General features: G+C 37.4%; 1 protein-coding gene across 1 annotated transcript in view; it reads left to right on the top strand.

The window, feature by feature from the left end:
- Positions 1–25,429, top strand: part of SERTAD2 (SERTA domain containing 2) — a 54,276-nt gene extending 28,847 nt beyond the window's left edge. Inside the window, exon 2 of the mRNA XM_072409564.1 lies at positions 15,524–25,429. Within this exon, the coding sequence (XP_072265665.1) occupies positions 15,528–16,469 (942 nt within the window). The 5' untranslated portion in view covers positions 15,524–15,527 and the 3' untranslated portion in view covers positions 16,470–25,429. The remainder of the gene's footprint in view (positions 1–15,523) is intronic.
- The last annotated feature ends 569 nt before the right edge of the window (positions 25,430–25,998 follow it).

Genomic DNA, 25,998 nt, shown 5'->3' with positions numbered 1-25,998 from the left:
TCAGCATACTAGCTTTTCAACTCTGGGCCAGTTATAACCATGCCAGGGTTGGGATGAACTCGTCACTGTTCTCCCTTACAGGGGACTAAGCCCTTTCTCACTTCACCTAAAATACACTTTGCAAACTTTGTTATGCATCATTGAGCAAACTTTTCACAAAATTTCACACCTGAGTTACAAGCTCTCCCAAGGGTTTCTGACCACCACTAAAGCGGATCTAAACCCTAACTTGAAGTTTAGTTTACCAAAGCACTGAATGTCCCAACCAGCTGTCAATTTTTTTTTTAATTAAAAAGCTTGTTAAACTTATTTTGCACCTCATTGCTGCTCTGCTCCCCCAGCCCTTTTCTATCACTTTCAAAAAATAAAGCTCTCCTGTGTTGGTTTCACATCATTGCTCAGGACCAGCTTCCTGATAGAGACAGTGCTCTCAATATATGTGATCATAGTTGCTTGATTGTAGAGACATGTGTAAAGGGTGACAACAAATTTAGAAAGTTGCTGAACAAGGATACACAATAGCAGGACCACAAAGTATTATTAAAAAGAATCAAAATGAATGATGAAGACATGTTACGTATACTATATAAAAATTTAATGTTAGGATTTGGATCTGCTTGAATATTTTTAAAAAGAACTGATACACTTGGGCACATCATGTTGTGCACGCAACATTTTCTGCCTGGTAAGTCTGTAAACACTCCACACAGGTCTGACCTTCTGATTGGTTTTTTTGGAAAGACTTACAAAATGTCATTTAGCACCTATTAATCATTTGCATACATGGCACAACGTGTACTTTCAATTGGTATTAAATATTATGTTTGAATTACCCAAAAATGATCGAGGTTAGTAACATCAGATGTGTTCAGTCAGGAGTATATTTTACTTGCAATCCACTTTACATCCAATTGTTTTATCAGATTGGAAGGATTTTAGGCTCTTCGTGGGCAGGGTCCTCTCCTCCACTTGTGTCACTATCTGTATCTGTCATTTGTAACCCCTATTAAAATGTTCAGCGCTGCGTAATATGTTGGCGCTATGTAAATCCTGTTTATTAATAATAAAATATAAAAAGGCTGAGTGTAACAAGTCTTAAGGATGCATGCACACATTATTCTCTCCTGTCCAGCGTGGCCATCCATCTCCAGCGAGAAAAAAATGGATGTCTGAATGCGGCCTGTCCCTCCACCTTGTTCATTAATCTGCTCTTTTATCAGATCAGAAGTCAATTGGACTTAAAAAAAACAATAACCAAGTTAACCAAACATCCAAAATTCTGGTTAAATAATGCTATGAGGTAAAGAGGTGCACAGAAACCTCTGGCAACCAATAAGAAACAAGATTTTATGGTTCTGCTTATCTGATTGGCTGCTCTACAAGCATGTCTCTAAAACTTTGTGTCTCAACAGAACTCTAGTTAGTGTATATTTAACCGCCTGTTGGGTGTATGACTTTCCTTGCTACACAAGTCACCCATGTAGGCCGCATGGAGTTGTGAGAAAGTCTGTGTGAATAGACTGCCGTGGGTGGTGTGCAGCATACATGGCAGTCCTAGCCAGTATCTGAACATTAATAAACAGCTAGAGTTGGCTTTGCCCTCTGGGCTCCAAATAGTACAGCATGCAACAAGGGAGAGGAGCACGAGGATGGAAACAGTAGTATCAGATTACAGTTTCAAAATATCGCTGGAACACATTAGCTGGCTCTACGCTATTAACTCGCTTTATAATTACATTGCTTATTTGTTAAAGAAGGTCTTGTCTCGCTTTCCAATTAACATGGATGTTACTGCTGGGACTAAGCTACTTAGAAACATGTGGCACAGTGTTAAATTTGGATAATTATACTTAAAAAGTTGTTTATAGACTCGTAGGAGATCATAATATTTTATGTCGTCCATATTCCTCTATTTGTATCTTGCCTGAGATGGTGAGAATTTTATAGGGTTGTATTCAGTGTCATGAAATCATACCGGATCATACTAAAGTATGTATATGTGAATTGTTTTACCTGCCAAAGGAATTTAAATTGTATTCCCCTATTGTCATGAACCGGCAGGTTTTCCAGGCGGAGCAGGCAGGATTTCTATGCTGATAATATACTTCAGCCATACAATACTGATCATACATCCCGTGTCAAATATTTCACAGCAAAAACTGACAAAAATGATACTTGTCATAGAACAGAATTCAGTTTAGCAGCTTTGGAACTTACCTTAACAATATCTTTACATACATGGGTAGCAAGCAGTTAAAAATAAGCATTTTAAATAGTTAACATTTACAGCACCACGAGAGTTTAAAGAAATTGTTGAAGACAGGCACCAAAGCAGCTTTTGGTGTACAATCTGCAGTATGTCTATGCAGAAAAAAATGAATAAGAATCACTTGAGAAGGAAGGAACAGATTGCTGTTTTTTTAACTTCTGCTGCTTTCAAAAAGAACATCTCGTGTAGAACATTCAGGCTGCCATGGCTGATCCTTTTTTTTAAAAAAATTGCTAAGTCCCTGACTATAATGCTGACCTACTTGCTTCAATACTATGAGGCTGATTTATTAAAGCTTGCCAAGATTGGAGAGGATACACTTTCATCAGTGAAGCTGGGTAATCCAGAAAACCTGGAATGGTTCTGGTAAAGGATTAAAAATGTTTGCTAACAAATAGCAAATGACTTTTAGGTAATCCATTGCAGGCTTGCTGGATCACCCAGGTTCACCCAGTGTATCCTCCCCAGCCTTGGAGAGCTTTAATCAATCAGGCCCAATGAGTCACTGACCTAAAACAAGAACGCACGTTTGGAGTTGTGACTTCTCCGATGTAGTCACTGTTTCCAGATTAGAAACCTAGGAAGTAATGTAACCATTGTATCAGCATAGTACCAAGACAGGCAACTGGCATTCCTGGAATGAGGTCAGGAAACATAGCCATGCCAGTACCACTTTCCACCCCCATACCAGGTTCTGCGTGATCAGCCTAAATAACTAGTTGCCCACCAGTAGTCAGAAAACATCTTTACATTACAGTATCTTTTCTGAGATTTCCCCCCCTCCATGGACAAGGTCATAAAAGTGTCACTTGCTGCAGCTGGACAACTACTTATCTATCCTACATAAAGGCTAATCCATCAATTGTAGCATGACACCACTATTTGGCATTGTAATGGCGGCCTTGTTGAGCAAAAGTGGGGATTTTCATGAGATGTCTCTCCAGTGAAGTATTTATCAGCATTAGGATGCTGGCAAAATGATTTAGTTCCTTTATTTTCAAGTGGATCCTGTGAGCACCTGGATTAAACTTTAAATTAAAGCTTAATTCTGATCTGAGCCCCTGCATGATGTCAAGCTTGTGCCAAGTATGATGTCCCTGACACACACGCTGCACCTAACAATTTACTAACACTGGTAAAGCATGGAGATATATAGATCTACAGTCCCTGGTAGGAGTTTAAACCAGGACCCTAGTGCTGCAAGGAAACCTTGTTTACCAATAAGTAAATTTAGAGGAACTTTTTTTGGGTCATCTTATCTGAGAGATTTGCTGCATTGACCCTAGGGGTTGCGGCTCTATAGATGAGCCTTATTTTCATTGCACTGCTTCCTGTTCAGTTGAATACATTATTGTGTGTTCTTTTATAGAACAGCCTGTGCACATTTTCTAACACATTCTCTGTGAGTGCTCCTTGTATTCTCTCAGTCAGGTGGAGGCATGCTGCCACTAGAGGGGAAAATGCTTATTGAATGTTCCTTCTCTGAGGACTCAATCATTCATCGCAGCTTTGTGTGGCTCAAATGGCAGATACAGCTGAAATCAAGTCCTGTAATGGTGAAATAAAGCAGGTGGATTACCAGTGCCAAAGCGGAGGTCACATACACAAAATGTGCTTGTGCTAATGTAGAGCTTGTATCAAAATGTGTTTGGATATTCAAAATGTTTTTTTTATTAATATTATGATTATTATTATTATTATTATTATTAATAATATTATTATAAAAAAAACAGTATATAGCGTCAACATATTACGTAGCGTTGTACATTAAATAGGGGTTGCAAATCACAGACAGTGACACAGGAGGAGGCGAGGACCCTGCCCCGAAGAGCTTATTATTAATGTTTATCCACTTGTTAAAGAGGAACTAAACTGAAAACTACAAAGAAAAAAATACACTTCAATCCTGCAGGGCAGTCTGATCCACCCGGGGGTGTCCTGCATCGGGTCCCGCGTCTGTCTCCGGGCGCCGCCATCTTCGGTTCTTCATCCTACGTCACACAACTTAAGTGCGAGATCGGGTGACGTAGGTTGGAAAAGAAAACTTGCCGATCTCACTGCACATGCCTGAGATCAGAAAGATTTTTCCTTTGCACGAAAAGGCTCCTTCTGCGCATGCACGAGATGCTCGGGCATGCGCAGAAGGAGCACCCAAGAGCCTCCCGGGTTGCGTGATGTAGGTATCTTGGGTGGCTTTGCTCTCCCATTCATTCTTGATAGTGGGCGGTGCTGCACCCCTTTTTTTTTTTATTTCAAAAAAGGGTGTTGCACCTAAAAAAAGGCCCAAAAAACTGAATTTTTACGTAACATAGAAGGGTTGTCTACACTTTTATGTAAAGTGAGATTTCTGAGTTTAGGTACCCTTTAAAAGGAACCTTTGCTACAAGAAGTCTGTAGGCTGTCAGTGCTAACCTGGCTGTAATATGGATGATCAATACTTTGAGCCACAGATCTGAAACAAGCACTTGGATTAGGAGTAGTACATTTTCAAATATATACTGGCTGCCCGAAAAACACATTCTAATAATTCATCAGACCACTTTTTGCTTTAAATACAGCACACATTAACCAAGATATGGGTTCTATAGGCTTATATAATATCACAACATTTATTTCCATTGTTGTGATATTTTAACATTTATGTAGTGTTGCATTAGTTTTTTTACCAAGATTTTGTATTGATGATGAAGAGTCGGACTGCTGCTTGATATTTTTCTCCAGCACATCCCAAAAATTCTTAGTGGAATTATGATCTGGACTCCATGTGTGAAAATGATGTTTCATGCTCCCTCAACGACAATTTGAACCCAAATAATCCCTGCATTGTCATCCTGGCATATTTTTGTGCCATCAGGGAAGAAAAAAAGATTTTGTGGAAAAACCTTGTCACTCATTATATTCAGGTAGTCACGTGACCTCATTTTTTGGACAATAACTTTGCTGAACCTAGGCCTGACCAACTAAAGTAACCCCAAATCAAAACCTTGCCCCCACAGGCTTGGGGACTTTTTTGGGATAGACAGTATAGAAGAGTTACATCAGAAAAAGAACACGTGGTCCACTGAGTCTGACTTTTGGAGTTGGGGAGTGTGTGCTGGTTGGTTAATATTGTACGAGTTGAGATCTATGTTTAACCCAAGCATATTTGAATGCACCTACCTTTGGTAGACCTACTACGTCTGCTGGAAGCCTGTTTCAAGAGTAATCTTCTCCTTCAGTAAACTAACTCTAAGATTACTTCTGTCTTTTCTTCTGCCATTTTGAGGCCATGTCTCTGACTTATTTCCTGCTTTTGAGTACATGCATCTGGTAACAATTATTTTCTATAGAGAATGTTGGTGTTTTGCATTGGCCAATTTACATAGCCAAAACCCTGGCTTCTGAATGTATTGCACTGACATCACTAATAATGTGATGCAGCCAATGGTGCAGGTTGGGGAAGTCCTCCAGCATTCTTTGTTTTCTGTACAATCCTACCACTATTATTAATATTATTAAACACTATTTATATGGCGCCAACATATTATGCAGTGCTGTAGATTAAATTGTTTGCAAATGACAGACAGATACAGACAGTGACACAGGAGGAGGAGAGGAGCCTGCCCCGAAGAGCTTACAATCTAATACTAGAAATGTAGTGCTTGAAATGATTACTGTTCGAGTCAAAATAAGAGTTTTTTTCATTGGCATTTGTCTTAGACATGGACAGTTTGTGAATTTTCTAGCAAAATGTTATCGGTCTTTGTACAGCCGGCTTTAAACTGATATTGCACTATATGTTCAGAGCAGATCTAAGCAGGAATGAACATCAGAATGATTCTGGAGTCTTGGAGTCGTCTTTTTTCCAGCTTTTGCACAAATTGCACCCTGCATATAGAAACCCCTTCTTGGAAAATGACAATTTTTTTTTTTTTTACACAGAAGAAAAAAAAATTGACCTCTTGCCCATATGTCCTTATGAATGGGCTCTTGTGCTCCCATTTAAAGAGACAGCTCAGCTTATTAAAGGCCGGGAACACTTCATGTAGAAGGCACAGGAGGTTCATTTAGAGGCTGAAGAAGAAACATTCATTTAAAAATGCATATTAGGTAACAGAAGTAAAAAGTTCAGATTTCTTTGGTAGAATAAAATAATGTTTGTAAGCACATTTATGTTTGTTTAAAGTGGATAATTCCTCTTCATTGCAGATGATTGGAATGAAAATGTGCACAAAGTGAATGTATTCTTTTCCAAATTTATATTCCTATTATTACCACTGACTAAAGTTTTCAGTGGTGTCAGTGTGATGCAGATGTGAGGACTACAAATCCCAGTTTTAACTTAGCTGGCTCTTCTGGTGGAGGTGATTGACCCCCTCCAATGGCATATTAGAGGGTCCAAAAACAACATATGTTAGGAAGTAGAAGTTTCAGTGAGGAAGTTGTGGAATGGACATCATAGTTTTGGTGTATCACATAGATAGAGGTTCACAACCTATAACTAGGTCTTTCACTTAAGGCAGCCATATTGAACTACTGGCTGACAGTTACCACAACCAAGCCGAAGCCCATCCATTGCAAATGATAAAGAAATTTCTAATGTATTCATTTGGATCACAGCCCTATGTCCATCATTTGCTTTGTAGCAAGAAGACAATTGATCACAATATTTTTAGTAAATGTTAACTTTGCAGGTTAGACCTGATCAGCGTAATTTAAAAAATACATTTTATTCATATAGAAAAACTTAAGTGTTTGGTTTGGCAAAATGCAACGCGTCTCTGTAATACATGTACATTTCTCATGTTTTACCCCTTTACAAAATATTTTTTTTTCTGCACTATGGGACATGTTGCTTCTGTGGTATAAAGATGAAGACTGTGCATTGCATTCCATTCCCTTAGGGAGATTTTAGAGAGACTTGACAGCACTTTTTGGCTTTCACTGCAGCTACATCACCATTGTCAGATGGCTGCCAGTAGAAGCTCACTGGATTTCGGGCAGGTATATTCATAAATTTTCTGTACTTGCAGCATTTTTAAAGTGATAAAACATGGGGAAATGTTCACGTATTACAGAGTGGCATTGAATGTTTTCTTATTTTGCCCACTGTACACTTTAAATCTTAGAATGATTACAGGATATAAAAACCAAAACCTTGCAGGTGGATTTTATCTAGGCGTTGCTTTACTGCACCCTACTCCCCCTAATGCCACCCCTGTGACTGGTGACCTGGAAACCCTTTTTTGGAATGCAGAATAGTGGTAGAGAGTTTGCTCTCACACATAGAAAGCCTTTTGTGGAATGTCAGGACTTTAATTTTCTAACAGCCATCAATCAGTCTGATGCAAGTTTTCTTGGAAATTGAGCACTACCTTGTATTTCAAGATTACATTAGAAGTTCATTGATCATTTTCACTTGTTGCCTGAAATTCCTATTGAGACAAAAGCAGGGAAATTTCTAACCACTAGAGGGGGAATTTACAATGTCTGCAATCTGATAGTGAACACTGCACACATCCTGCATGTCCATTCCTGCTTCTTTGTATATGTGTTCCTCTGATATTCTTTTCTAAGTTCTGATGGTTCTGATTTATGTGGGGTAAGGAAAATGAATGGTTGCTGCACAGGCAGTGAGGTTTTCATTGCTATCCTGTGATTTGCAATACAAATAAATAAATATATATATATATATATATATATATATATAAAACTAACTGTATTATTATTATTTTTTATTTTTAAAAAGCAGAGAATAGAAAAATCTTCTCCACTTTTTTGTTCTTCTGCTCATTGAAACAGGTTTTTGTCAGGATTTTTATTGCAGAAGGGATGGGTTATGCCCTTTCTGCAATAAAACATAGTTACCAGCCTATTGTCTTCTTTTTCTTGAAATGTCTTGAAAATTGGAAAGGGTGCTGAGATATGCCAGGTATCCTAGAATGAACTCCTGCACGCAGTTGCGGCAGTTACATTATCCCAGCCTGGCCAATCATGATGGCCAAAAATCTTACTCCAGGAAGAAGATCAAGTAAAGATTGCAGAGCCCGTTCCAGGGCAGGGACAGATGAGTGCAATTTCAACAATTGGGATCAGACTGGTAGGGTTATTTTATTGCAGATGTAACAACTCCTGGCCCTTCTGCAATAATAGACCTGCCTGGTCACAGTTTTTTTTTTTTTTTTTTAAATGATCAGAACTATGATTCTTCTCCCAGGCCATGTAGATATTTACATTGATCAGAAAAAGATAATGTAGCACAGCCTATTATCTTGGCAGAAATTAAATCAATCAATCAATAGCATATATTATTTGTAAATTGACCTACTGTGCACATTTCTTTAACCATGGGTATTTCTTATTATATTAGACCTATTACTGACTTCCTCACTCATAACCTCATCACACGCACGGCTCGAGGACTTTTCTAGAGCTGCCCCCACTCTCTCGAATGGTCTTCCTTGTCCTAACCATCTTGTTCCTACCTTCTGCTCATTTAAAAAAGCACTCAAAACACACTTTTTCAGGCTTGCCTACGCGTCTTCTTCTGTCTCTTAAAACTCTCACTACTTCCCATCACTCCATATCTCCCCTTCGATTGTGTGATATTTCCCCCACTTCATAGATTGTAAGCTCGGGGCAGGGTCCTCTCCTCCTCCTTTGTCACTGTCTGCAACTGTCTGTCATTTGCAAGCCCTATTTAATGTACAGCGCTGGGTAATATGTTGGCACTATATAAAACCTGTTTAATAATAATAATAATAATAATAATAATATATATGTTAATAAACCCACATGATAAGCCTCTCCAGTATACTCATTTCTTATGCTGTGACAGGCCATTTCTTCAATGAATAGGGTAAAATATTATGTTATGTATATCATGCAGGAAGGTATATATATTTTTTGCTCTATCTCCTTCTCCAGCCTTGGACCTTCAAAGTTTTGACCTTCCGATATTGGGAGAAATGGCACAAATTAGGAGCTCCGTTGTAGTGTGGTTGTAAAGTATTCCATGTTAAGTCTGTGTCCTCTTCTAGTTGCAGTGCAGATGTTTAGAGATACATTTCAGAAACCCGCTGGTTCATTTTTATTGTATGATTACATACATTGGAATGTCTCTGTGCTATATAGCTGTGCATTCCTAAGCAGCCTGTGACTCTCCAGCTGCCAAACATTCCCAAAGTGTGCACATCCACTTTGCTTTCCTGCATTTTATATGCGTGTTTAGATTTTTGTTCTTCTTCTTTGGCTAAAAACAGAAAGTAGTGTTATGCTGTTTATTTTATCCCTGTAATTATTAGGTGGTTTTCTTTATTCTGGTGCTCATTAGAATCCCCTTTGTTCTCACGGTTAAGGGATTTAAAGCTGCATTGTTAATAATTTTCCCTTAGAAAAATGAAATTCTTGCTGACATCCAACACACATGACCCGCATCTCTATACAGAGCCTAAACTGGGTACCTCTGCTCAGAGGGTGCCCACAGCCCGCTTATTACATTTTATCACTGTCTCCATGGAAAACAAGGTGTGACTAAGCAACATTGTACAACACCGCAGCAAAAATTTATAGGATGGAGTTCAAGTAGACATAGTGGTGTGGGATGTAGCATTATTATTACACAGTATTCATATAGTACCATCATATTACACAGCGCTGTACAAAGTCCATAGTCATGTCACTAGCTGTCCCTCAAAGGAGCTCACACTCCAATGTCCCTACCATAGTCATATGTCATTAATGTAGTCTAAGGTCAATTTTTTAGGGAGAAGCCAATTAACTTAACTGCATGTTTTGGGATTAGGGAGGAAATCAGAATAAAGCCACACAGACAGAACCTGCAAACTCCATGCAGATAATGTCCTGGCTGGGAATCAAACCAGGGCCCTAACACTGCAAGGGCAGGAGTGCTATCCACGGAGCCACCATGCTTCCACAGGCCCAAACTCTGCCTGTACCCTTCTTTCTCTATGCCCACACCATGCACAATTATTGTGCCAACTATTACACCCTTAGAACTTATTTTTTTAATTTCTAGATGTGTATTCCCCATGTTTTTGAAAAAATAAAATATACAGAGAATGTGGGTTGGAGGTGGTGTAAAGGAAAAAAAATCTATATCCAGCGTAGGTGCCAAATATGATTCCAGATAATTATGATTTACTTGGATTATCCAACATTATAATTGTACATAGGTGAATAAACCTTTCTGTTTTTACATTTTACCTAAAGACAACATTGACTTGGATTTTTTCCTCCGGGTACTAAAGTTTCCTCCCACATACCAAAAACATGCAGTTAGGTTAATTGGCTTTCCCCCCCAAAATTGACCTTAGACTGTATTAATGACATATGATTGAGGTAGGGACATTAGATTGTGAGCTTTTTTGAGGAACAGTTAGTGTCATGAGTATGGACTTTGTACAGCGCTGCGTAATATGATGGCGTAATAATGCGTAATAATAATTTGTTAAAAATGTTTACCAACTTCCATAGAAGCCAGAAAATGCCCCAAATATGTAGTCTACTGCAATACACCTTCCAAAATGCCTACTGTATTGTGGGAAATAGGCTTGCTCACTTTGTCAACTAGGCAATGGCGGGTTGAAAGAATATGCACACACAAGAACAAAATCTGAATTTCTTTATGTTCAGATGGCTGATAGAGCTACTCCTTGAAAGTATTTTTTTCTTGTATAACAAATATTTGATATTGATAAGTTTCACTGTTTCATTCTGTAGGTTTTTATATACAAATAGTGCTTATAAGAGTTTCTCTTTAAGGTTTCAAAGCACTGCAAATGCCAGCAATATGTATAAGGAATTACTTACACTGCACTGGCTTAAGGCCTCACTTTAATGGCAGGACATATTGCTACGACAATTACGCCTGGTAAAACTTAATGAGAGACTTAAGCATTAATAGTAAAATTAACTACCATGCACATTTTTCATTAGCTAGAACTTTGACTCACCAAACAACAGAAGGGAATTCAATTGTAACCTTTATCTATTATGTTTGTTTCCATCATGTCCTTTAAATATCTATTTAAAAAATGTATACATTTGCAAAGAGCAGGCTTGTCTGCATTACCATGCTGCAGGCAGAAAGGGGAATATATTTAGCTTACTTAATAAAAGTGCTACTGCCTTGGAATTTGACTTCAAGAACCCATTTCTATTCCAACTGACGATTCTTACACGGGTATTTTGCTTTAATTTAAAGGTTTGTGAAGAAAGTTTACCTTATGGTCTATCTACATCAGACTTTCTCAACCTTTTACCATGGGGGAACCCTTGAAATGATATTTAGGTGAACCCCTACTATTATTACCATATCCACAACTCCCAGTATATCATTGTGGTCAGTAGGAAGAATTCCTCTTACATTGCTGGTCAAGGGGAAGAAGGCATCCTGATGGAGAGCCACAAATTGCTCTTTTGCTAGCAACCCCCATCACAGTCAGTTTATAAATAATTATATTAGTTTAAGAACAGGAATTTGCTACTATACATACCCAATATTGTTCAGGAAAACCAACTTTTTCTTTATAAGCCTACAAGATGTGCTTATTTTGTGGTATAGAACTGCAGTGGCAATTTGTGCTGTAGCTATTGATCATTAGTTATGAGACATTTAGAAAAAGTCACACACAATAAATGAGCAGCTTCTGAAAATTTATACAGCAGATAAACAATAAAAGAGAGAAGTGAAAACAGTTGAGGGAAAAAAATGTCTGTGGTTATTGACACTGGCATCTGGTTTTATATGGGACACCACAACATATTCATATTAACAGAGATGCATTTGATTTGATTTTATAATGAAGTTTTAGACAGTTGACCTTTGAATTTGATAATTATGGTTTTCGTTCAACCCTGTCTTTTTTGTAATAGGGTGATAATATACACTTGAGTTATTTTTCTGTTACTATCTTAGGACTTGTTCACACCAGGCTGCACGTACTAGCACACCACCTGCATTGTGTTTGCATTGCAGTGCTTATTTTTTTTTTCTATTAATACATAGGCACATTGCAACTTTTAGGTTTGTATGGTCAAGAAGATCATTACTGCAGAAAGGCACAGGCAATGTCCCTTCTGCAATAATGCATCTTACCTCCTGATCATCTCACGCAAAAGGCTGAGCTGCTCATGCGCATTGTAGGAATCTCTGCATTCCTGGCTTCCCTTGCATGTGCTGGGATCAATATACCTTGTACTCATGTGCCAAACATAGTTGTTTGTCCACTGTAACAGCAGACATATTTGTCACAAAGCATTTCATAGCAGACAGCATTTTATAAGATGAAATAAACTGTGAAGCATGGTAATGAAAAAGTAATGGGTTGGGCTTGCTTTACTGTCTGAAAAAGCTGCACTTAGGGAGTCAACTTATTCTGCAATATACCAAAGTGTGCTTGATTAAAATGTGAGGCCAAAAGACAAAATAAGCTAAATAAGGAAATATATACCTGTAAGCTTTCATATTTTGAATCCTAAGCGCTCTATAACATACTAGCAAAGTCCACAATAGTGGGGAAATTGCTGGGCAATTTAAAGAATAAGGTCATTGAAATGGCTATTGTATTTAACAAAAGGTTTAATTCTAAATTTATATATATTTAGTATATGAAGTTTGATGTGAATAAACATTTCAATTTGGTACTATTTTAGAGTAGGCCAATCTTCCATAATGGGGTTGCCTTGACTTAAGATTGGCACCCAGGAGGTCCTCTAGTGATTCTGCAATAGGGCTCTATTGTATGTGGTTATTCAGCACATAGGCAATAAACTGTGGCATGACTCCAGCATTGTGATTCTTTCTAATCAAATTGTTGTCAGAGGTTAACATGTGTTGTTCGTCTGTAATTATTAAAAAAAAACATGTACTAGCCAGCTGTGACTGAGGAGGGTGACCCTGAACCAGGACTGTTGTGTCTAGACAATGCGTCTTCCACTTTTTCTGCATTTAGTTTATACCAGTCTAAATAATTGGTGAATTGCATTTTCTTTTCTAAACTTTCATTTTTATACAATAAGTCAGTTACAACACATAGGCCCACTATGTGTGGAAATTGTGAAAACTGTGACACAATTGATCTAATTGTCACCTGTAAATTTTAGTATTGGTTACTCTACAGATGCATGAGAATGAAAATCAAGTAATAGCAAGTCCTTATGATATAGACCCTAATTTTCCTTGGTGCTAGAACAGACATTCTCAAACAAGGTTTTGAAGAACACCATGGTTCCTTGAGACCCTAGTTCATTGAGCTACGGATACTTGACATTCCTATTTGCTGCATACATGCATAGTTCTTGAGCTAGTGCCACTTTTTAGAGCCAACGGCAATACACCAGAGATCATTTATCTGTGATTTGAGTGGCATTCACACCACCAATGTTTTGGGCACATTCTTTCAGTTTACCACTACTGAATTTAAGCATTATAATCCCACTGACATCCAATGAATTGGTTTTAGTAGAGGCTTGCAAAGACTAGCAATTAAGTTAGATGTGACTTTTGGACACCTGTGGGTTCTTTAGTCAGGTACAGTACATTTTTCAGGGAGCAGAGAACTTTTTGTGGTTTTGGAAAGAGGGCACTAGTTGCCTAAATCTTTTCTAAAGCATCTGCGATCTGTCTGCTCTTTCATTCGTGCTAACACAGGGATCATCTCCTATCTAGAGCTAATCCTGATAATTATCAGGGGACTGACATGACATGCTGCCACTTTAGAACTTGCAAGCTGTAACAGTAATTCCCATAACAGTATGATTTAATGACTGTTCTCTTAACCCTTTATCTGAAAAACAGAGTGCTTTGGTTTATATATTTTTATTTTATTTTAATAATGATCAGTTTGTGGCGCTGTTGATCTTCAGTACTATCAAATGCCATTTATTGCTTTGTCTTACATTGGAACTCGAAAACCTTGTCACCAACTTAAAAAAAATTACAGGTAAAATAAAAGCAGAATTTAAGTGATTTACATTTATATTTGCAGGAATTTTCCATTCTGTTATAATTTTTAACGTTCAGTTGTATTTGCCTCTGGACTTGACTACTTCAGGAAAGACAATTCAGTAGCACAAACTTCTGTCTCCTTACATGTTGTAGTCCTCTTCTCTTCTAGGAGCATCTAAATATTTACTTTGTGTTATTGGCTTAGCTCCTATGCCCCTCACCCATTATGTTGCAGCCAGCGAAAGAGCAAAAAAATAGTGTAACTAAAGTGAGAGCTCTGAGTTTGTTGGGGCTGGTGACATCATATCTAAGTCTACATAAGGAAGTCTTTTACTTGTACATAAAAACCATTTTATTATTATTACACAGTATTTATATAGCACCATCATATTATGCAGCGCTGTACAAAGTCCATAGTCATGTCACTAACTGTCCCTCAAACTAGCTCACAATCAAATGTCCCTACCATAGTCATATGTCATTAATGTAGTCTAAGATCAATTTAGGGGGAAGCCAATTAACCTAACTGCATATTTTGGGATGAAACCAGAGTACCCAGAGGAAACCCACACAGACATGGGGAGAACCTGTAAACTCCATGTAGATAGTATCCTGGCTGGGATTCAATCCTAGAACCTAGCACTGGAAAGGCCAAAGTGCTAACCCCTGAGTCACCATGCTGCCCTAACATTGCAAATGCACTTTTTCTATGATCATATATTAAACAAAAGCTGCGCTGGTTTGGTTGAAGAGTCATGTATTCAATCTGCTTGGTAAACTATCAGTTGTTTATATCAACCTTATATGCCCCTTTATCATTAGAAATTTTTTACAAGGTGCAGCCGCTACAGATTATTAAACCAGACACCATTTAAAAACAACACCCCGGACCAAATGATTAACAATGTATATGGAAAATGTCAGAACCTTGGCTGAAAAGCTCTGGTTAGTGGTTTGATCCCAGGAAGTTGTAAAGAACCAGTAATGGCTTTTTATTATTTTAGTTAGAGGCCTGCAGGTAGTGCCCACTTTAATGTGTTTTGTAGTCATTTACAAGTGTCTTCAGCTTTGCCATTTGATTTTGTTGTCAATAAGAAGCAGTGTTTCAAGCTGTCATACCACAGGTTGAAACATAACAATGGTCAAGGTTCCAATGCTCAGGAACACATAGGCATGTACCTCTAGAGACGTCTTTGGTTCACACCTTTGAAATACCAATCACTTATTTAGGAAAAGCTACTTTTAGAAAATATAATGATATTTTATAAAATGATATGTCTGATCATCTGTAATTTTTTTTTTAGATATATGTTGGGTAAAGCGGGAAAGCGAAAGTTTGACGAGCATGAAGATGGGATGGAAAGCAAAGTGGTGTCACCGACCGATGGGCCTTCGAAGGTATCCTACACCTTACAGCGCCAGACTATCTTCAACATTTCCCTTATGAAACTCTACAATCACAGGCCCTTGACAGAGCCAAGCTTGCAGAAAACAGTTTTAATTAATAACATGTTAAGACGGATACAGGAGGAGCTGAAACAAGAAGGCAGCCTGAGGCCTGTGTTTATTAGCACGTCACAGTCTTCAGACCCTCTTTGTGACACGTATCAGGAGGCACAGCCTGCTTTCAGCCATCTTGCCTCCCAGCCTACCCTACAACCCACTGACTTAATAAACACTACACCACTAGAGTCTTGCCTCACCCCAGCCTCTCTGCTTGAGGAGGACACGTTTTGCACTTCCCAAACAGTCCAGCAGAATATTCCTAGCAGCAAGCTCCCACCACCTTTACCGCTGCCTCCTGTCCAGCCAGTAAAAGACAGTTTCTCCTCAGCCTTGGATGAAATTGAGGAGCTTTGTCCAACATCTACCTCCACAGAGGCAATGGCTTCACCAGACCTAAAGGATGAAACTGTCACAGCAGGATCTCTTAAGCCTGAGGGAACACAAGATAACAGAACAAGTGAGCCAAAACTAATAGATTCCCTTCCAGGGAATTTCGAATTAACAACCTCCACTGGCTTTCTCACAGACCTGACCCTAGATGACATTCTTTTTTCTGATATTGACACGTCCATGTACGATTTTGACCCTTGCACATCAAATACTGGAGCGGCCTCTAAGATGGCACCAGACGAACTCCTCAAAACACTGTCTCCTTATAGCAGCCAACCGGTAACTCCAAATCAGCCTTTTAAGATGGACCTCACAGAACTAGACCATATAATGGAGGTTTTGGTTGGATCTTAAGAGAACATGTCATTGACTCTACATAATCCTTATCCCTGCCCCACAGATTCACAGCACTGTGCATGCATACTTTTGCCTTTTTTGAAAAACAAAAAGGATCTTGTTTTTAAATTACATTACGCTGTAACGGAGTGCCTTCTGTATGACTGCTTTGGAGATACTTTATAAGTCGTTCTCCATGGCCAATCGTACTACAGTCCACTGAAGATTTCATACAAACTACCGTGTCAACTTAGACACCAGTTTGAGTTATACATGTATAAGCACAAGAATTGTGTTGGGGAACGCTGTAAATTGCATGTGCATAACTGTCTATTTTTTCAATAGGTTTTATTGCAAGAGGTAAATTTTATTGGGTAATCAGAGCCCCATTTTTTGGCATTTTAGCCCATTTTAGTTTGGGAGTAAAAAAAAAGAAAAAATTGGCGGCATTAATTACTGCTTTTCCAGTACAAATTGCATATAAATGGCTGCTTAGGTCCCCTTGCCTGAATGTTTTTATATTTTTGTACAGATTCTCTTGTTTATTATATTGATTTTCTATATAAAAGGAAAAAAAAAGAAAAAAATCCACTGGAACAAGTGTTCTAAATAAGTAATATTTGTTAGAATTTGCATATAAATTTCCTTTCTAATTGAGATGTACAATATTGACCCAAACTTTCCAGTCCATGTAGGTATTTGGCCACCCAGCTGTATTTTGAGGCAAGGGGGAGGGATATTATTTCCTACTTTAGTTGCAAGAAATGTTTGTCATGGAGAAGGGGAACAGAATGATTTTAAAACCCAAAACGTGTTTAGATCGCTTTGCAAAAAGTGTTATTTATTTTGTCATCTAGGTATTTATTCTCAATTTCATCTTCACTTTTAGAGCTATATGGGTGTTAACTGTATTTGTTTTTTTATTAGTGGTGGCATTAAAGTGTACAGGTCTGCCAGTCACGGCAGAGGTACCTTTTGTAAGGTAAAAACTATCAACTATTAAAACACAATCAGTCGTAGGCAGATTTCACTCTTGTAGTTGAGATTAATTATTGGTGTCTGTGGTTTCAACTGGACTGTGTTTTAATAAATGGTTCACTGTGTATACGCAATTGGCACGCTTTAGTCCTGGACCACCCACAACTAATAATTATGGCATACCGAATTGCTCACCACTCTTTTATGTTTGAGATGCTCCTGTAGCAAAAGCTCTCTGTTGGTAACTGTCCAAGCTCTCAAGTTTTTTCTCAACTCAAAACCAAGGGACAGTGCAGATGCTCTTACCTACAATATACTATTTAGCAATCCACAATACAGAATTTAAAACTCCCTGATGATGACCAATAGGCCTGAATACCCTTGACCCAAACAAAATTAGTTTCTATTACTAACAAGTTTTCTACTGATTATTATTTGGCTGTTTTCAGTACAGACAGTGTAGGTTCAAGGTGTAAATGATCATTTTTAAGTCAATATTGTGCTTGGCAGGTCATTGATTTTGGCCATATTAAAGAAGTAGAATATCATCCCAGTTTAATGTCAGAAGAGCACATGGAGGGTAGGATGTCCCTATAAGAGTTGAAATAATTGGGTCTAGGTCTTTTATTTATGATTAGGAAAATTAGTTTATTTATAACTTGTGTGTTTTTCCTGCTTTTTTTTAATTTGTATATAAATACCTCCCAGCTACCTCGTGAATACCAATGATTGCCCACATTGTACACCCTCCCCTCACATAGTTTTCACATTTTATTTACTTTGAAAACCTTACACAGGAAGTATCAATGCCTACAAACAGCTGGCATTATATACCAATTACCTGACCTCCTTTACTTGGACAACATGCTAAGCCAAGGCAGTGGCCACTACCTTTTTCTACCCCCTTAACTGGGTACATATGCAATTTTTGTACCTCCCGGTTGTTTTAAGATGAGACATTCTATTCTCACAATAGAAAAGCCTTTTTTTAAATTAAAAATAGAACAAAATGGGCATACGCGATCAACCCTTTTTCTTATCAACGGATCAGACACTTGACCCCTTTTATTGTGTACAAAGGTAAATGCAGAATGTTTATAAAAACTGGAGCACAGACAAGATGATACACATGCTTTATGAGGTGCTTGCTTTTATGTTCCAAACAGCAAAAGAACTACCAGTTATGACCTGATTTCATGTCCAAATGGGCGTTTTTGTTGTGTACCAGCTTTTTTAAAAAAGGTCTGCCAATGTTTCTTAAAGGCTATTTCCAAAAAAAACTGATATTCTACTTTTTGGGTAGTCATCAGCTAAATCACCCATAAAGTGGAGACTTGGGCTGGGAGATTTTTTAACCAAAGATCTAGTCTACAGGAATCCATCAAGATGTTATGTTGTTTTTACTTTTTACCCTTGCCTGAGCTCTTGCTGTGGCTGGGGAACACAGGCAATGACTCTGAGACATCTCACAATGAAGAGTCACCAATAGATATTAGACGAGAATACGGCTCATGATTCTGGGCCTGCCTAAAATTAAAATATCACATTTTGTTTGGGAATAGCTTTCAAGTTGTATCGGCCTCCCATGCATAATGAAAGCAGCCAGTGCAAACCAATATTTGGTCTATTAGTTCACTAGGAACTACTTACAAACCTGGTTGAGAGAGAATGTTAGCGAGGGCTGCCATTACTGCTCATTATTAATGCCATACAGGGTCCTGCTTAGCCACTGACCTCATGAAAGAAGGATGTTACTAGTTCCTCTTCATTATATGAAACACTCTGCTTAAAATGGCTGCCATCATTAATGCATGCAAGACCAGTAAATGAAATCGGTGTCCATATTTTGGGTGTTTGTGCCTCTTGTGTTTTTATATTACCTACAGTATATTTTGTATTGTATATGGAAAGCCTCCCCTCTGCAACAAAGTAAAAGCTGAAACAAAGAGATGATTGTTTTTGCCCAGTATGACATCATCATTTGGCTTTTTACATCATTGCTAGTTTTCTATTCCTTTCTTGTACATTAAGGGACATTTACTCTTATCAATGCTATGTCTTCTGTGAACAAAAATGAATCTTGTTTATGTTTTTTGTAATTTACAGTTTATTCCTATTGTAAAAATAGTTTTGTAGCCATTCCTGTGCTGTGTATGTTTTCTGTTGAAGAGAACCTGTCAGAGTCATCAGTATGTCCAAGCTAATACACCCTCCTTATGGTGCCTTCAAGGTATATATAAGTTTATGGTGGGCTTCCTCCTTTTTGGTTCTGCTTTGCTTAAACGGATCCTGGATTGTGGTGCAGAAGTTGGGGGAAAAGTTGGTTTGTGTATAGGTTAAGACCCGTAGGCTCTCTAAATGTAAAGAAATCCAATAAATGCACATCACGTACTTTCTGGTACCACAAGGTGCATGTGTTTTGGCAGTAGTATTAGTTTGGACACATTGAGGTTCTTGAGATGTTCACTTTATTTAACCAATGGAATGATGCATAAAAAGGTTACACAATTCCAAAATTGAAAAAAAAGAAGCTAGAGCAGTATCCTCTGCAGCAAATAGGATGTGTGCTATATTATTTTCTATACCACAAGGAAGTAAATGTCTTTTTTTATGGTTTTCAAGGTGAGGCAACCAGTCAAAATTTAGATTATTGAAGTAGGCTCAAATATTTTACTCTCACTAGTAATTATAGATTGTTGTCCTTTTCATGCTATCATCTTCATTGTGTTTTACTGAATAAATCAATTTCAGAGGTATTTTTGGGACTGCAGAAGCTTGGCCCATAACAGCCAACCCTGTACTGTTTTCAACCCTGTTGAAGGAAATTGGAATCTGACTGATTGACATGGGGGATTTATTACCTGCTATATTTCCCATATCATCTTGATTTGTTGCTCATCCCAGTTCTGAAAAACCTTAGATTCTTGTAATTATTTTAGCATTCTATGGCACATTTTCGGTTTAAGAGTAAATGTTCCAGATAAAGTGAAATAATCCAGCCCTTTCTCCAGCCTCTGTGCAGTATTTCTTTGCTTTCTGTATGGTACTTTTAGCTGTTAACTACAGGTTGCAATCTACTTTTTATTGTGTATGGCTTCCTTAGAAATTACTTTTATATTAATTTATTTAAGAAATGTTAAATTATGTTTTATGTCATCGGGCAATATAAAGTGGTATCTGCTCACTTCTTGCCGTCGATCAGATTGGGTTTATCTGTAAATGGCACTTTAAAGAGGCACCACGTGGACGCTCTTTCAAGCACGGTCCGCGTGAAGGCAGCAGGGCACTGTGTTTGTGAAGAGTTTCATGTGTTACAGTTTGGGAATATATTTATATGCACACAGGAAATGTGAATTTATTCAGCTACATATTCCTTTACTAAACAAACATATAGATCTTTTATTTATTTTATAGCATGTATGTATTGATTATCTAAGGATCATATTTTATGGTGGGAGGTGTTAACTCAATAGCAACACCAATAAAATTATAAAATATGTAAATATATAATGAAGAATAAATAATTTATGTTCTACGCTCTTTTTTTCCTTCATATAATTTTCTAGCTGGCATTAGAGGCAGTAGCCATTTTGTACCTATAATATGAATTGTGTAAATTATTATTAAGTCTCCTGGCTTTTGAACAATACCACATTTTGGAAATGTTCCACTAATTTATTAATTTTAAAGGTGATATCAAGTTTGTAAACTTGGTCTATATATATATATATATATATATATATATATATATATATATCAATTAATATTTATCATAGGTGTCCCCTCCAATTCAGCTTTAATTCGACATCCATATACATACACTGATTTTCTCTTTCCTAGTATTTTTTGGTTAAAACTGTTTCTGCTAACAAAATGCTAAAATCAATAAAAGCATTAGCAATATCACCCCCTAGAAGTGTATGGGGCTTCTAAAGCACAAGTAACCTGATTTTTCAATGGTGCAGTTAAGTTGTTCCTCTACAAGTTCCTCATCACCTATTTAAAAAAATATTCACACATTACTCGCATTAATTTCTATCAGACATCTGTGTATATCAAACAATAATAAAATGGAACTGCTTTCTTCTTCTATCACATTGTTGTTGGCATAAGAGCATTACAGGTCAGCGCCTTGTGCTGCTTCTGTAGCTTCCCCAATCTAAGCTCTGCTGTTCAAGAATGGAAAGATACTTGAAAACATGGTAATTTCAGATGCCTAAACTGTCACATTAAAAATAATTAAAAAAATAAAACATATTAAACACATTAAAAAATAAACATAACATAAACATAAAATTGAATAATAGTGCAGAGCCACATTAATTTGTGTTTTTATATTGGTTTACAATTTAACTTTATTGATAGATGGAGAATAGTTCAATCATTTTTTTTCAATCACTTTTACTTTAGGTGTATTTTGCACATATTTAAAATAACCTATATAAAAATCACCAAAACTAGGCAACATGGTATATTTCCCCCCACTTTCTAACAGATAGTTGTTAGGAAAGGAAGTAAATAGGGTTACAGAAAGCAATAAAAATATAATTTGTAGAATGGAGAATAAATTAAGGAGTCCCTATTATGACACAGAGAGCAATAAAAGTTTGGGAGAAATTTTACTCTTACTTATTTTATTCTGTACATTATAAAATAAAATATTACCACTGCTTTGCAAACAACATGAGCAGCAATGTGAAGAGACATTAAAAAGGTCATCATGCACTTAAAGCTGTGTTCACACATCAATTCACCCACTTAATTTATATCAATATTAAGCCACTGTTGTATGACCCATTCACATGTATGCATTTCCCAAAGCAAGTTTTATTTTTGCTGCAAAATACCCACCCCCCTTTTTTTTTCTATTTGTACTGCATGGCAACATGTGTTGCGTATTAAAAATAAATAGGCATGCGCATTATGGTGCTAAAAAGCTCAACATGTGACTGGATCTTTAATGAATTCTAAAAAAGAAAGCACTGAGATTACATATGTGAGATCTAATTCTGACCAGTTTAAAAATGGAGGACAATACAGGCCACAGCTGTATTACCATAGGTCATTTTCCCATAACTTTGTCAAAAATTTGCACACAATAATTGTAATTTTTAGAAAAAAAAAGCTGTAAAATACATACATTGCCTTGTACACCACATAGAAAGGAAACTACAAAATGGCTTTGCCCTGATTCCAAGCATATTATCATTATAATACTATTTTTTTATTTGCCTTGTCTACCAATTTTCATTGTTTGTGCCACCTATGTGAAGCTAGTGATTTAGAAATCTTTTAATTCATCAAATAGATATTTGGTTTGAAGAACAAAATAATAAAGGGTTGAAATTGCTGAAGTTGATTTTGCTTTCCACAATAACGTGCAATGACATGACAAGAACTGAGCAGAACCAATCCGCTTTGATTTTGAAGTGATTTGTTTCTCTTTAAGTTATTTATACCTTTTATTTTTTTTCCTTTTTTTCTTTTGTAAATATATTTATTTTATTGTGAAGCTAACATCTGGATTGTAACATGTACAGAATGTATGGTAGGAATGTACCGTGTTTAGGAATGTACGTCCATTTCAGAAGTGGGTGGGAGGCAAAGAAAAACGTCCGCCATACCATTTTCATTGATGCACAGTTCACGCCATTGTTTGGTGTTCCATTATTTGAAAATGCTCAGAGTATTTCTGAATATTGAAGTGGCATATGATACCAGTATAAATTGAGTTAATTTTTTTTTTCCCATTTTGTGGTGAGAATGGGGAAGACTGGAACCCCACCAGGTTATCCCACTAGTGGTGTTCTTATCCTTCCCCATTCTGTCCTAAACTGGGATTAAAAAAATGGCTCAACATAAGGTACATTTTAATGGGAAACAGGTATTACTTTTCATGGCCTACTCAAAATACATTTTACATTTCCAAAATTATGTTTTATAGTTACTGGGAAATATTTAAATGGCCATGGAATTGTATCCCTAAAACACATTTGCCGTTAAGCTGCGTACACACGTGCAATTTTTGTTGTTGGAAAGGATCTTTAACGATGGAAGGACTACACGATGCATGAACGGTGCTGTACATACAGCACCGTTCTGCTCTATGGAGAGAGGAGGGGGAGAGCGCGCAGCAGGGTGCCGCTCCTTCCCTTTCATTAGGATCGGCTGTCGTCCATCGTCCGTGGATCCGCCAGGACGGTCGTTCGGACGATGGACGCCGCCGACTGTACACATGCCAGATTTTCGCCCGATATATGGCAGATGCCGATTATCGGGCGATAAAAATCTGACATGTGTATGCAGCTTTATTCATTAAAATGTCATCCAATAATATTCCCCTTTTTATTTCTCTAGTGCAATGTAGGAGATTGAAAGCAACAATCAATCAGCAGAGAAATATTTAACAAAATTGTAATTCAGCCCAAACCACATTCTAGAACATCAACATAACCAGATAGGTTGGTTTTTGCTTTTTGAACTTTACAGCTTTTTATCCCTCAGTATTTAAAAAAATTACTTTAAACACATAAGTAGTTATTTTTGTTTTATTTTTTATGTGGTGTTTTTCCTTGCATCTGCAGTCAGCCAGGTTATATTCATGCTCAAAAAGAAGGGAGCCATTTGGTAGACATAACAAAGTCAGCATCAATTTGCAGAGGAAAAAGTGATTTTACCGAGGCACCTAACACAAAACTGTGGTCTCCACAGTCTGTTTTGGCAAATGGTACATTGGGACCTTTGTTTGGATTTTTCACTTGAGGCTAATGGCTGTGTTCCTTACTTTTGCAAACGAGCCTCGTGATAAAAGTATTACTTTTTACATATTACAGTGTTTAAAGAGTTTTGTCTGGAAAAGAAGTCCAATATGTCTGGCAAAATATTACCTATTGAACATTTGCCTTGTAATATGGTGTTACAATCACACAGCTTTGTGTTCAATGCCCTGTGCATGATTGTAGTTTTATGTTCACCAATACCTAAAAAGAAAATAGTATAACGTTTTTACATATTTTTTATGTTTTCAGGTATATAAAGATGGAACTTTACTATGATGTATAAGATGAATGCATTCCATCACATACGGTGTACTGCAGTACATTGAAATAATTGAACAAACTTTCTCAGCTAGGGTTCCTCCAGTTTTCAGAGATTCCTTGTGCTTTGGCTGATTGACCTTGCATGTAATGGTGACTATATAGTTTTGTAGTCAATGCCACTTGGCAATGTCAGCAAGACACCAAAGCTGCAAGGGGACATTCTTTGTACTAATACTAATGTAAGAGGTCTTTTTCCATTGCTTGACCTAGGGTTTTAGTAGGGGTTCCCCATGTCCTGAAAATTATTCAAGGGTTCCTCAGGGGTAAAAAAGCTGTATTAGGTTATTGCCCCCTTACTTTATTTTAAACATGGCTAGCCCACAGGATTAAAAGTTTGTGAATGCAAACAACCTGGCTCTTCCTTTCATTCTTTTGCTGAAATCCAAATTTGCTCTGAGAAACATGAACACTTTTCTTTGTGGGGCCCTGACACTAGATTTATAAGGTATACTCCTGCAGTTCTGCAGTCTTCTATCTGTCAATAACATCATTTTTCATTACTCCTTATAATATGATCACTCAGCTCCATTAGCTATCACCAACATTTTAGTTTGCTTTATGTAGACTAACTAGGCAAAAAATAGTTTTTTGAATAATGGAACACCAAATTGTCTCAGTTTTTATGCAAGTTTTATTATTGTTTATAGCTTTTGAACGAAACATACAGTTGCTGTGAATTGGGCAATGCATGAAAGTATCCTTGTCGAGGCAAAGGCCGCCTTTTCCTCCCACAGACCTTAGTGCTGTGCCTTTTCTATGCAATACGACAGACACGTCTGATATCACATTACTGTATTCACATGTAGGTATGGACTGTAAAGAAAAACAATTGGGCAAATGTACATGGAAATGAGCGGTCTTTTTGTAGTTTTATATTATACAATAAACATTCAAAATAAACTGTGGTGTCAGTGTGTATGTTTTTTCGTTTGTTTTTACAATACATTTTTGAAGTCCTGTTTGTATATATGAATTGGGAAAGACATATTTGTTTAATGACAAGTGAATGCTGTGTGTCCTGTTTTCGGAATACAGCGTAGTGATTATGCCAATAAAGACAAAATTGGTGGCCGGCTGTGCATACATCTGACCATTGAATAGTATGGTTTATGAATGGTTGTTGCACAACACAGTCACATGCTTGTGTCCAATGAACACGCCATGCCAGCCCCGAGTTTTCATTAGTCATTAGCTATGTACACATGCCAGATAATTGTTACTCCTAATCGGTCAGGCCAGATTGATAAATGACATCCAGGGACCGCTCTACACATGCTACATTTTCACCTGAGCCAATAATGCACAGTAGGGTGCAATTTTCTTATCCAAACCCCCCCCCCACCCCCCACCCCCTCTCTGAATAGAACAGAATGGTGCTGTGTGGCTATTTGTAAGGGTGGCATTTTTTCCACTGGACATTCCTCACATTGACTACCAAGCTAGTGTACCATGAACTGGGCATATTATAA

Source organism: Pyxicephalus adspersus, chromosome 4, assembly GCF_032062135.1.
Source record: "Pyxicephalus adspersus chromosome 4, UCB_Pads_2.0, whole genome shotgun sequence".
Classification (NCBI taxonomy): domain Eukaryota; kingdom Metazoa; phylum Chordata; class Amphibia; order Anura; family Pyxicephalidae; genus Pyxicephalus; species Pyxicephalus adspersus.
This window is presented reverse-complemented; position numbering and strand designations above follow the sequence as displayed.